The sequence below is a fragment of the Cornus florida genome, unplaced genomic scaffold, assembly GCF_030987335.1.
Source record: "Cornus florida cultivar Cherokee Brave unplaced genomic scaffold, ASM3098733v1 CherokeeBrave_3.0.0_Hap2_Chr01, whole genome shotgun sequence".
NCBI lineage: Eukaryota > Viridiplantae > Streptophyta > Magnoliopsida > Cornales > Cornaceae > Cornus > Cornus florida.
The window spans coordinates 55937814-55952122 of record NW_026775571.1 but is presented as its reverse complement, the minus strand read 5'-3'; the positions used below and the strand labels follow the sequence as shown (position 1 = coordinate 55952122).

Sequence of the window (14309 nt, the reverse complement as noted above, 5' to 3'; positions counted from 1 at the left end):
ACTTGATGAAACCGTGAATAAGAGCATTTTAATACAATGTACTATCACAAACAAGTCTATTATGATGGAATACAAATGTGAAAAGACTTAATTGCCCCTGAAGAACTCTGTAGCCAAATATCAACCTTTGAACCAGTCCTGTAAACCCTAATTTGACTGTAACAAGTACTGTTAACACAATGTAGTTTCCTCAAGCTATCTCAAGTGATATCACATGAATGTAAAATGACAATGCTACCCCTATAAGCTTCCATAATGCACCAACCACCTAAGAATCAATTTAAGCTAACTGAAATGGACATGTGACAACTTTTTGACATTTAAAAAGGCAAATCCTAATTCAAAGATGGGACCAATACATATATGCTGTGTTTAAGAGTACTGAATTAGTGACATAAAATTGAAATTAGAAGAAATTTTTGAATTCTGGTTAAAAGGAAAGCAAAAATAAAAGAGAAGTACTAATTGCAGTCGTGCTAGCGATTGCCCTTCACAGTCGCGCTTCTTATTGGTCACAATTTCTATAATTACACGTTCATTTATGAGATGTCTCTTGCCTTTATAGAAATTAAAAATATAAAATTTTAAGGCAAAATTACCCTTTAATCTTTTCTTATCTCATCTCCTCAGTTTCATCCCTTATCCAATATATATATATATATATCTATATATATATATATATATATATATATATACACACGGGAATATATATATATTTTTTCTTTTTGGATGGCCAAAACAAATAATATTATGGGAATGAAATATTTTATTTCCTTTTTTTAATTATATTTTAACTATATATATATATGTGCTATATATGGATTCATGTTCAATTCCTATAATCACAATTCATATTATTTTCTTTCCTTTTAGATTTGCTAAAACGAGTACCATTATGAGAATTGATTATTTTATTTCCTTTTTTAAAATTATATTTTAACTATGTATATACGTGCTATATATTTATGCATATATGAAGGTAGTTATTTACATATATATATACACACACATATTACATATTATATATATACACGTACATCAATTAAGTGAGAAGAGAAAAAAAAATATATAAATTGTGATTATAGGAATTGAATGTGAATCCATATATATAGTTAAAATATAATTAAAAAAAAGAAATAAAATAATCTATTCCCATAATGTTATTTGTTTTGGCAATCCAAAAAGAAAGAAAATCATATATTCCGGTATGTTTTTTTTTTTTTTTTTGCAATCTAGAATGTTAGGGATAAAAATGAAGAGAGGAAAATAAAATGAGAGAGATAAGAAAAGGTTAAAGGGTAATTTTGTCTTAAAATTTTATATTTTTAATTTCCTTAAAAACAGAGACATCTCATGAATGAACATGTAATTACAAAAATTGTGACCTAATAAGAAGCACGAACTAAAATGATTCTTTTGCAAACTCACCTTAATGAGAAGATATTGGGTACCCTAAAGCACCGTGCAGCAGACTCATCGGAGTAAATATTCCACCTTAATAAGTTAGATAGTTAATTTATAAATATCTTTGAACGTCTCTTTGATTTCTGCGTAAATTGATGTGGCACACCATTATTAATACTAAATTTATAACACTTCCCTTTATCTTCTATCTAGATTTTTTTCCCATAAAGCAGTTGAAATTCACATGCATTCACTCAATGCTACAAACATAACCATATAAACACTACCGCCCTAACGGTGTCTTATCTTTTCCACCTTCACAAGAAACCCCATTTACCTCCCTGCTTTTTCATCCATCTCCTTCAACAAACTAATTGAATATGACAGCCACATCTCTTTTCAACAAAAATAACATTTCTCACAAACCCATTTCTCAGAACCAATTTTAGATCAAAAAATGGCTCATGAAGGTGATCAAGAACCAAGAAATCTCCATTACCCACTCGAAGCAAACTGCTACAGAGTTCTGGACGAGATTGGGCAAGGCGTGAGTGCCATTGTGTACAAGGCCATCTGTGTCCCGTTGAACTCGACTGTGGTGGCCATTAAAGCCATAGACCTCGATCGATCTCGAGCCGATCTCGATGATGTTCTGCGTGAAACCAAGACCATGTCACTCCTCTCCCACTCCAACATCCTCAATGCTCATTGTTCTTTCACTGTGAACCAAACACTCTGGGTGGTCATGCCTTTCATGTCCGCAGGCTCTTTACAGTCCATCGTATCATCTTCTTTCCCGGATGGCTTGTCTGAATCATGTATTGCAATAGTTCTCAAAGACACGTTGAATGCTCTGTGTTATCTTCATGATCAAGGCCACCTTCATAGAGATGTGAAGGCGGGTAATATTTTGATGGACTCGAACGGTGCAGTGAAGCTAGCAGACTTTGGTGTCTCTGCTTCGATTTACGAGCCGAGTTCGGGTCGAGGGTCGTCGGGATCATCGTCCGGGAGGCTCACCGACGTCGCCGGGACGCCGTATTGGATGGCTCCGGAGGTGATACACTCGCATACAGGGTACAGTTTCAAGGCTGATATATGGTCTTTCGGTATCACTGCGTTGGAATTAGCTCATGGAAGGCCACCTCTGTCTCACCTCCCTCCTTCGAAGTCCCTCTTCATGAAGATCACAAAGCGGTTTCGATTCTCGGATTATGAGAAGATCTACCAGAGCCTGAAGAACAAGAAATTCTCGAAATCTTTTAAGGACATGGTTGCTTTGTGCCTTGATCAAGACCCGTCCAAGAGGCCTTCTGCTGAGAAGCTATTGAAGCACCCATTTTTCAAGAATTGCAGGGGCTCGGATTTTCTTGTGAAGAACATCTTGCAAGGGTTGCCTAGTGTGGAACAGAGGTTCAAGCTATCGAAGCTTCAACGCCTGGTTTCGATGAGCAAATCCGAGGAAGAAGATGAAGGGAGTGAAGGGTCTTCACTGGGTGATAATAATGACAAACAGAGGAGGATTAGTGGGTGGAACTTCAATGCAGATGGTTTTGAACTAGACCCAGTGTTCCCAACTGATAAAGCAGATGATGATATTGTGAAACTAGTTCGATTTGGTGGCGAAACATTCATTGGTGGAGATGAAGGAAGAGAAACCAAAGTTTGTGATCAAGCTAGTGAGGGATCAAAAGAGATTGGCAGTGGTGGTGGTGGTGGTGGTGAGGCTGAGATTGGTGGTTCGGCGCGGGTTGATAGGGAGGTGATGATGGGGAGTCTTCTATTTCTGAAGAACAGTTTGGATGATCAGAGAAAGCAGGTGATGAACATGATTGGTCTGTTTCGCGGGGAGGAGAGTGTGGAGGTGAGCAGAGAAGAGGAGATGATGCAAATGATGGAGAGATTGAGGATGGAATTGGAGAATGAGAGGAAGAAGAACTTTGAATTGAAGATGGAGTTGGAATTTTTGAAATTGCAGCTCTGAAAAATAAGGTCATTTGATTTCAGCCGTCTCAGTAATCTATTGCTTCTTTCTTTGTTCATTTTATTTGTGTTTGCTTTTAACAAGACCATTAATAAATAATGTCTTTTCACCACAAGAAATAAGAATTGAATCACTAACAAAGAATGGATGAAATTGATGCGTTTGTGATGTTCTGTTTTCCCATAACTATTTCTTTCGTGAAATCCAATTTGTGGACTTTTGTCATTTGGCTTCATCAGGTTTGATATATACATTTTTTAATTTTTTTATTATTATTTTTTTTTATGGCAAAAAATTTAGATAGTGGCTTGGAAGGCGGGCTCTTTGGGACAACTGGGAGCAACCAACCACTGGGTTACTAAGGTATTCACAAATTAGATACATGCTTTAAAATGGTAATTTTTGACAATAGCCATTCACTAATTTTGACATTGTTTACCCAGAACAAGAGTTAATATCATTAGAAGGTTGAGTTTTATCATTGTATCAAGTAATAAACCTGATTGTAATATTCATTTGAATTCATATTTTTTTTTTTTTTTTTTTTTTTGTTTAAAAGTGAATGTGAACTATGTTTGTGTACATGCATATATACACAAACACATTTAAAGTACGATTAGTTTTTTGTTCTATGAAAAAAGTGTGTCTTTCTAAGTGACTTTAATGATGTGACAATGGATGTTATGTTCCGTCCGCATGCACTAAATTTTCATTTTCATTTGAAAAATTGCAGTTTGGATGTGCAATCTACTTGGCTGGCAGTTATTTGTGGGTTCAGCACCAAGAGGCAAGTGACTTTAATGATGTGTGACAATGGATGCTATAGGCTGTTCTTTTCCTGTAAATCTGTAGTAGTTTCATAATTTCATTGAAAAAATAGCATATATATATATATATATTTGTGTATATATATGTATATTTTCCTATTGAGATCTCATCAATTTGGAATGTAATCTCTTAGTACTTTTGGGTGTTGAAGTTAAATCATGATCACAGATTAGATGAAATTCATGATGAAATGCTTGCCATTCTGATCAGGATTTTGTACGAGTCCATTTGGTTTACTGGCAGATTTGCTTGGACGTACTGAGCTAGTATTTTATGCAACTATATAAGAAAAGGAATGCAAGTAAATGTGTTGGATTATGTGACATATATGCATTAGGATTATAATATTGAAAAAGGTCATTAAAACTTAATTGTAAAGACCCAAAATCCGAGGATCCGAGTTGCCATCCGGGTCCTTACCCAAATCCATTAATCCGCTATTATGGTCATTTTACATCGTAAAGTCCGCAAATATGGTTGGTTCTATCTTATTCATCATTAAAGAAGTCAAATATGTTCATTACGTTGAAGTCTCAGGCCAACGGAACAAGTCTCCCAAAAAGTCCCTAGCCGAGTGCTCAGTTGCTTCCCTCTAAGTGCTCGGAGGGTGTCCTGGGCACCCTTGCGCGTGTGTAGGGCCAATGCCACGCGTGGGGGTGGGCACGGCCTGAGCGCTTGGCTAAGGAAATTCCCCTCTGAATTTCTCGGCCAATGGTCGAGCGCTCATAGCAGAGACAGCGAGCCCTCGAAGGAAACTAGAAAATGGGCTTTTTGCCCTTTTTCGTTCCCGTCCCGCACCCATTCCCGAGCATATATGTGGTCATTTTAACCTTGGTGCCCCAGTCCCAACTCACAAAACATGCATAAATAAGTGGCCAATGCCGTCTCATCACATTTAATTACATCATTAAGGTTCATAATACTCCAAAACTTGTAATGTTGGTAAAATATGAACATGGTTAACAATGTCGTCACTTACATGCCCAAATTGTATCAAAAGTAGTCCAAAAGAATATAGTCACAAGTTTGAGACTATTAAGGTCTTAAATACAATACTTTACATGGTATCAACGAATAAGGTTACCTTTACAAAATAATCGTCATCAACTACGCATTGGTTACAAAAATTGCAAAAGGGCGAGTTCTTCATTTTCATCTACGCTTGTGGTGGTATATCATCCATTACGTCCTTGCTATGTCTTGAAAATATTAGAGGAAGGGCCAGTACCAAGGCTCAGTATAAAATGCCTAAGGCACCAACTTTAGACTTTCTTTGGTTAAGTAACACATAAAAAGGTTTAAAGAAAATCGGGATCATACATTAGGGATTCCATGGAATTCCAAGTCATAGTTCAATTTCAACATTTGTCACATATACAATTTATCTCAAGTATGCATGAAATTGCAATGCAATGCATAACCGTCCTAGCTTTGGTCCCAAACCAACCCAACTTACACTGAAAGCCATTAACCAACTTTACCGAGGCAAGATTGATTAACTATGCTTGGCCTCAAATCCGATGACCATTTGGGGTCTAGTAATCAGTGTTACATGTCCAATAACCATCACATGCTCTCTCTAGGTCAAGTTAGCACCGAACTCGCAAAATTCGATTCTTTTATAGAATCTATTTCACAACCCTTTCTATTTTGATTCATTTGACATTTCTGTTCAACCTTCCCACTATGTCATATCATGTATATAAATCAATGCATCAACTTAACTTCAATTTAATTAGTATAACAATAATGACATAGGCATAATATTTACTAGAAATCAAACATAAGCATGCTCATAATTGAAATTCCTTCGTCACAATCATGCTAGCATTTGTAAACTAAGTACTCTTACATTTTGACAATGGCATGTACTTCATAAACATAGAAATGCACAATTTTCATCTCACACAAGCATGCTTTCATCACATCATCATATTATTATCATTTCATTCATAAGTTTGCATTCAATTATGAAATTTAAGAGGAATCAAAGGAAAACTACTGAAGCTTAATGCATTAAACATCCCTACCTCAAGAGGTGCAAGCCAAACAAGCCCTTAGCTACCCCAAATTCGAAATTCCTCCAAATGCTAGCAAGTGTGGTTCCAAATGGAAGCCCTAAATGTGTAGAGCAAACCTCTCTTCTTTGATCCTAGCCAAATCTTACTTTAAACCTCTCAAATGTGGGCTTAAAATCTGTAGTATATAAGTGTGTATATAGATATAGATAGAGAAAAAGAAGAAGACTAGAGAGAGAATGATGATGGCCTAAATGAGGAGAAAGATAGAGCTTTCTACCGATGAATTCTGACGCAGTTCTTTATCAAGAGGTGAAGGAAATGTTCCTTCACACCGTAAAACCAACAATGAGATCCTTCTATATCAGACAGATCCAGGTGAGTGGGAACTAGAGTGGATAGCGGAAACGAATTGGAGTGACTGCAGTATGGGAATTTAGGCTCTCTCTTTGATTTGTTGTCCCAAAGTATAGATAGATGAAACCAATTTGGTTGGTGGTTGCAGGCGTACGGCTATTCTATTAAAGAAATAATCCCTTTCACATCTGATTTACGCTAAAACGCGAACCAAGATCCATGATACGAAAACTAAATTCAGAATGAGGAAAAAAAAGATATCGTGATGTAGGTCTATTAGTCCTTGCATCATAGGTGTTGTTGCATCTTGAGATCCTAATTGCCTTGGTTCCGCTGCATCGCAAGAAGAAATTGTGAGGAATAGCCATTCTAGAACAATCATTTGCTTTGGTTCATTCTTTGACTGCTCTGCTCCCCCCCCCCCCAAAAAAGAGAGACTTTGTTCTTGCTCTCCTAATTCAGGAAGATGGAAATCGCCGGTTGGGTTGGTCCGACCAAGAAAGGCATGGGAGTCAAGGGGGTGGTTGCTATATCTTCTAAATGGTCAATAGGTCCTTCTTGTGTCATGTGTCAACATGTGGTCCAAACTAACTTTTTGCTAAAGTTTTTCATTTATCTCTCTCATGTAGGGAGTGCAAGTTGGGTGGGCTAGCCCGCCCAACCCAAACCAACTCAAAATATTTTGGGTTAGGTTTCTAATTTTAAAACTTTGGGTTAGATTCAGTTGAGCAATGTTCAGTCCGGCCCAAGTCGGGTTGGCATCAGGTTAGAATAGTTCTAACCCAAGCCCAAGCTGTCCAACCTGAATTGGGTATTTAATTTTTTTTTTTTTTTTTAACACTTGATCCAGAGACAAAAAAAAAAAAAAAAAAAAAAAAAAAAAAAAAAAAAAAAAAATAGTCGTTCAGAAAAGCAGCTTTCACCCCGTAGATGATCGGAGAATATGTGGATGAGATTTTCGATGACGGCGCGGATTTTTAGCCTGGACCCTTTCTCTTCCAGCCAAACATTTGCGTCTTTCACAGCCTGAACCCTTTCTCTCTCTAACCTGACCACGTTTGATCTGTCTCCCTCTGTCAATTGTTCTCTCTCTTCCTCAGCCTCAATGATTTCTCTCACCCATCCCAAATATAGATGAAAATCTCTCTACTATTAAGGGATAATTACATAGTATATGGTTTTTCTATTATAATTTCGACACATTATTGATTAGATTTTGCATGAGTGCTTGTATTAAAAAAATTAATAATTTGTTGTTGTTGTTGTTTTTTTTTTTTTTTTTTTTTTTTTTTTCACTGCATCTAATTAGGTTGGAGAGAAAAACTCATGCTTTTATTTATTATTTTGCATGCTTTCAGTCGTAGTGATGCCAAAGATTGTTAATTTATTCAGTAGTAGTGTTTCAAATTTTTTTTTTTTTTTTTTGGTACTTTTGTCTTCCTTGTTGTGTTTTTATAAAATTTCAAATTTAAGTAATACATACAAAACAGTATACTTCACAAGAGTATATGAGAATACATGATATTGACATCTACTCTTGTAAGGTTTCCTTTGGGAGAAAAGGAGCTTGTGGTAAGGACATCTATGAATACGAGGAGGAGCTGAAGGGAATGGGAGTTGTTGATTTCAAAGATGGTTCCAAGTCTGTGATTTCTGGGAGGTAGCGTATATGAATATTTATTTTATTAAATTTTCATAAAATTTTTGTTATGATTTTTTTATTGATATTTTTCGTCTCACCATCCTCTAATTTGAAATATTGAAAATCAACGGGGATTGTTAGTTTGGGGTTAAGTTAGATTGATTAAATGGTATATGAATGTTTTTGCCTTTTCAAAGAAAAAAAAAATTAAAATAGAAAAAAAAAAGGTCAGTGCATGCCTTTGCAATGATAGGAAATAGCCCGATTGGCGCCTTTGCAATGATAGGACATAGTACAACTGGTACACGCCAAAGTTTGCTATTCGGGTTGGGTTTCACGGGTCAAGAACAAATTTGGGCTATCACAGGCTAAGCCCAATCCAACTCGAAGCCGGGTTGAGGTCGAATTCGGGTTGGGCTGGGTTTGCAAGCCCAAGTTGTACCTCTGCCCTCATGTCATGCAACTCCCTATTTTCCCCTTAAAATATCTTCCACATAACATACACACACATATATAACACGCCGAATACCACAATTAATGGACATGAAAAACACAGAGAAAAACCTTGCGCGCAATAGTCGGTTCCGAGTTTGGAAATTTCTAAAATCAAACTCGTAAAATCTAAGATGCATAAAATAATTAAAATGTATTCCTAAAACTCCCAAACTCTTGAAAATGTCCCGAATGACCCTTGGGACACAAGAAATAATTTATAAAAAAAAATTACTGAATTGAAAAAAATCCTGGACATTACATTAATATTTGATATTATTTGAAAGAAGTGATAGTTTCACGTGAACAGGGATTCTCTAGGTGGAAAGTATATTTTAGTCTCAAGTCCATTTGGGATTACTTAGAGTATCTTCAGCTGTTAAAATATTTTTTTGTATAAAATATACACTACCATGTATGATATGTAATTTTTTTATTTATCTCCCGTAGTCTATTAATATACACTAGCGTGTTTCCAATGTGTAAAATTATTGTATACTTTACACGACCTTTTTATTAAAATATTTTTTTTTGAGTAAAATATACACTATCATATATGATATGTAATTTTTTATTTATCTCCAGTAGTCTATTAATATACACTAGCGTGTTACCAATGTGTAAAATTATTGTATATTTTACACGACCTTTTTATACAGCCATATTATCATATTTTCTTTCTCATCCCTCTTTCTCATTTCATTAACGAATCAACCCTATATTAAGTAGGTTTGTAAAAATTATCTGAGATCCATACATGACATTGGGTGGTTGTTATTGGAGGATATATTTTTACACAAAGATATAAAACATTGGAGATAAAAATAAATAATCTAAAATTTTTGTGTAAATCTATTATGATACATCAGATTTAAACAAATATATATATACACACACACACACAACGGTTGAAGATCATTTTTTTTTTTTTTTTTTTTTTTTTGTGTAAATCTATATGTTATAATAGATTTATACAAAAAAAAAAAAAAAAAAAAAAAACAATTGATCCCCAACTGTTTGTGTGTGTGTGTGTGTATATATATATATATTTGTGTAAGTCTGATGTGGTTATAATAGATTTATACAAAAATTTTAAATTATTTATTTTTAGTTCCAGTTGTTTTGTGTGTATATGTATATATATATATATATATATATTTGTGTAAGTATGTTGTGTCATAATATTTTTACATAAAGATATAAAGCAACCATTGAAGATAAAAATAAATAATCTAAAATTTTTGTGCAAATCTATTATGACACATCAGATTTAAACACACACATATATATATATACACACACACACACAACCGTTGAAGATCATTTTTTTGTGTAAATCTATAACACATCAAATTTACCAAAAAAAAAAAAAGAAAAAAAACAAAAGAAGATCTGTGTCATAGTAGATTTACATAAAAAATTTAGATTGTTTATTTTTAGTTCCAGCTGTTGTTTTATATATTTTGTGTAAAAATATATCCTCCCAATAATAACCAACTAGTGTCATGTCTGGACCTCACAAAATTTTTACAAACCTACTTAATATAAGGTTGATTAGTTAATGAAATGAGAAAGAGGGAGGAGAAAAAAATATGCCGATGTGATTGTGTAAAAAAGTTGTGTAAAATACATAACAATTTTACAAATTGGTGAAGCGTCAGTATATCTTAACAGATTGCTAGAGATAAAAAAAATTTATATATCATTTTACACCCACAAAAAAAAAAAAAAAAAAAAATAGTATTTTACATATTAATGGAGATGCTCTTTAGTGTTTTTATTTTGAAAAACTGCGTTTAGATGTGTTTGGTAACCATTAAAAGTGAACCATTAAAAGCATTTTTAATTGTTACCAAATTTAGCTCAATAGAACGTTTGAATGAAGATAGAATCTGGAGACTATAGAGAATACTTGGGTCCTCCCGTGGGAGGATGAACTTTATCCTCCCAACTGAAGTGGTCAAATACAATTAAGACACATGTCCAAATTTAACCCAAACCCAATTTTTTTTTTTTTTTTTTTTTTTTTTTCCCAATCTCCATACTCAACCTCAATATGAAACCCTAGTCTATTTATATCGATGTGACACAAAACTGTACCAATCGGATACTCACAAACTTTTAATCTTTCTTCTTCTTCTTCTTCTTTTTCTCACCGATGAGAGAAAGGGGAAAAAAGAAGAAGAAAAAACCAACCCTTGACTCTTATCAATTGAAGGTGTTGGGAATTTGGGACCAAAAATAGATCTATGAGAAAAGTTAGCTTTGACTAAGAAATATACATACCAGAAAAGTTCTATTTAAATATAGGTTAACATCAAATTTTCATATAATATTTTAAGCTTCTATTCCTTCCCTATTCAACATTTGATATACTATATTCTTTAAATAAATTTAGTAATTTTTGAATTTGGGTATAGAAACAATCATTCTACACCCACGGGAGGACCCAAGTATTGTCCTGGACAGTATTAGAGGTTGAATATTTTAGATAACTCTTTTTCATTACTCAATTATATCATTTTTATTTTTTATTAAAACAATTACACTCATTCCTTAATAAAGTTGTTATTATCAAATATGGTAACATCCTGGATATTATTGTAAAATTAACAATATAAATGTTTAAAAAGATATTGTTACAAAGTAAATTAAAAAATAATTTAATTATAAAAAAATACTTATTATAATGTGTCACCAAACACCTAATAACCTGACTTTTACTTATCTCAATTTTTTAACCACTCTATTAATAAAAACAGCAACTAGCTCTTAATACTATGTAAAATAAAAAAAATTCACTTGTGACTCTTGTCTATCACAATAAAGATAAACCTATATAATTGATATACGAGAATTCAGTGAAATCAGCCCCTGCCTCGGGTTTGCTAGTCTGATTTGGCTATTTACCTGCCTTCTTTGGTACATTATACGCCATTTGTAACATTTACCTTTACAAAACAAATAATAATAATAACAACAAACTAACAAAGCTTGTGACTCTTGTCTATCACAATAAAGATAATTTAGATAAACATATATAATTGATATACGAGAATTTAGTGAAATCAGCCACTGCCTCGGGTTTGCTAGTCTGATTGGGCTATTTATCTGCCTTCTTTTGTACATTATACACCATAAAAATAATTTAGATAAACATATATAATTGATATACGAGAATTTAGTGAAATCAGCCACTGCCTCGGGTTTGCTAGTCTGATTGGGCTATTTATCTGCCTTCTTTTGTACATTATACACCATTTGTAACCTTCACCTTTACAAAACAAATAATAATAATAACAACAAACTAACAAACTAACAAAGCTTCTATGAGCCTTGCAGCTGCATTATGCTGGGCAGACATTTTGGATTGAGCACAAGACTTGTGGGTTGGAATTGCCTACATCATCATAATCACAACTTTGAACTTGAAGCTGAAACTTGAGGTGGGATTCAATGCTACTTTTTATTTTATCGAATATCATATTACATAGCAACTAACCCAATGGTAGCTGACAACAAAATCTAAAATTATAAAAAATAAAAAATAAAAAAATACAAAGAATTGGATAATACAGGTTGAATTCTTAGTATTAATTTTTATTCATTTTCAGCCATCATATTTCACTCTTGTGCCCTCGATCTAACCTCAAACCAGTACAATAACAAGAAGTACACCTTTTTGCCGTAGCAGATTAGCCTGATATTCTCATATATGAAAAGATCTATCTACCATTTACTCCAACTTGATGTCAAATACATCAAACAAGTACACCTTTTTGCAGTAGCAGATTAGCCTGATGTTCTCATATACGAAAAGATCTATCCACCATTTACTCCAACTTGATGTCAAAATATCGAAATGACGGCAATGGAGAATAAGGTTCTTGATGTCAAAATACAATTAAGATAAGCACAAAAATTAAAGCTTCTATAAATACGGATACACCCAATACATCGAAACTCATTGCCCATGGATAAAGAAAAACCGTTTCAACATCAAAAACAACAAAAACTAACGCAAACATATAATAACGGATTCTAAATTGTAACCAAGCGTCGCCCATTGGTACGGCAATGGAGAATAAGGTTATCAATTTCTTTCACTCAGGCAAACTTTTGGACTTGGTTGTTTTTATATTTGATTTCTTCCAATATCTTAGTTACTAAAGTAGTGTGTCCATTTTAATATGAGGGATGAGAAAATGAACTAAATCAATCTATTGAAAAGTTTTATAATCAACAATCATCCGGAGAAACATCAGAAGTCATGCACTTCAAGTCGCTCAGTCATGCACTTCAAGTCGCTCATGCTATCATGGCAACCATCACATGCACTTTAGTGGTTCATACTCTCATTGTGCTGTAAAACTAATACCAGCATAGTGGATTACATGACTAAAAATCTAACAAATTTGAAATTAAATATCTTATTACTTATGAGCATGTTATAGAAATCTTGAACTATCATTTGATGGACAGTATTTGTCTATGTAAAGGACAAAAAAAACAAGAACGGGATTTAGGACAATTCAATCTTTTGACAATAATATCATTGAGGAAATTTGTATCTTTCATATATATTAAATTTGTATATCAATTTCCACTGTACTCATACACGTATACAGTTTCAAAGAGAGTTGAAAGTTTTGTTAATGATAATTACCTCTTTTTGTGGTAGTGAAAATGGCAAGTACTGAACCCTCCTTGTCCATAATATTATGATACTATGTTCGAGATTCAAGCAAATTGTAATGAGTACTCCATATCAGAATATATTTTTTCCTGCCAAATTAGGAAAGACTTGAATACGGACACTCTTGAGAAAGCTGAGCTCTTTACCAATTAGGCCACTCGTTGGGAGAGCTGAGCTCTTTACCAATTAGGCCATTAACTAATGCACATATCAAAGTATATTTAGTCCCACCATTTTCACACGTGTTAAGTCACCCGCCACATATACATGCTAAAATGTGTGGTGTTATATTTCTGTTCAACACATAAAAAAGCTAGAAAATCACTATAAAACCATTTCCTTGCTTTCTCTCTCTGGTTTTGCTTTGCAACTTCTTGAATCTCAAAACCATCTCTCTCTCTCTGAGAATTCATTTCTTGCATGCTTTCAGGGCTGATCATGAAGAAAAAGAACGAAGAGATCAGGTTCTGATCTCCTGAAACCTCTCGGTCTTCACAATCGATTATCTACTCTGGGTTGTAATTAGGTTTATATGAGCTATATAGTTCTTTACAGTCCATCATATGATACTCTATCTCAGATAATCTTTCTAACTCTTGCATTGCCATAGTTCTCAAAGAAACGTTGAAAGTTTTTTCCATCTCCAAAATATATATGTTTGTTTGTATTTTTTTAAACATAGATATGAATATAAACTTATTACGGGCATGTCTATCTTGTTACATCCTTTTTAAAAATTTTTATAATGGTTATTATCCTACTGGTTAAACCCAAATCCATTTTTTTTTTCTTTCCCTATTTAAAATTTTTAGAATCTCGTAAACCCAAACCCAATTTTTTCCCCCTCCCCTCTCTCTCTCTCTCTCTCCCCCCCCCCCCCAATCTCCA

At 33.8% G+C, this 14309-nt stretch overlaps 1 protein-coding gene across 2 annotated transcripts; it reads left to right on the top strand.

Annotated features, from left to right (window-relative positions):
* Positions 1–1709: 1709 nt before the first annotated feature.
* LOC132297619 (serine/threonine-protein kinase BLUS1) lies at positions 1710–4794 on the top strand. Of its 2 annotated transcripts, XR_009479325.1 has the most exons (3): positions 1710–3396; positions 3689–3751; positions 4122–4794. XR_009479325.1 is itself a non-coding variant. In XM_059794928.1 (2 exons), exon 1 carries the CDS (start codon positions 1862–1864, stop codon positions 3386–3388), a length of 1527 nt encoding a protein of 508 aa, XP_059650911.1. In that variant the 5' UTR covers positions 1710–1861; the 3' UTR covers positions 3389–3396; positions 4122–4794. The 2 variants fall into 2 exon arrangements, 1 of the variants encoding a protein (XP_059650911.1); XM_059794928.1 differs by lacking the exon at positions 3689–3751.
* Positions 4795–14309: the final 9515 nt, after the last annotated feature.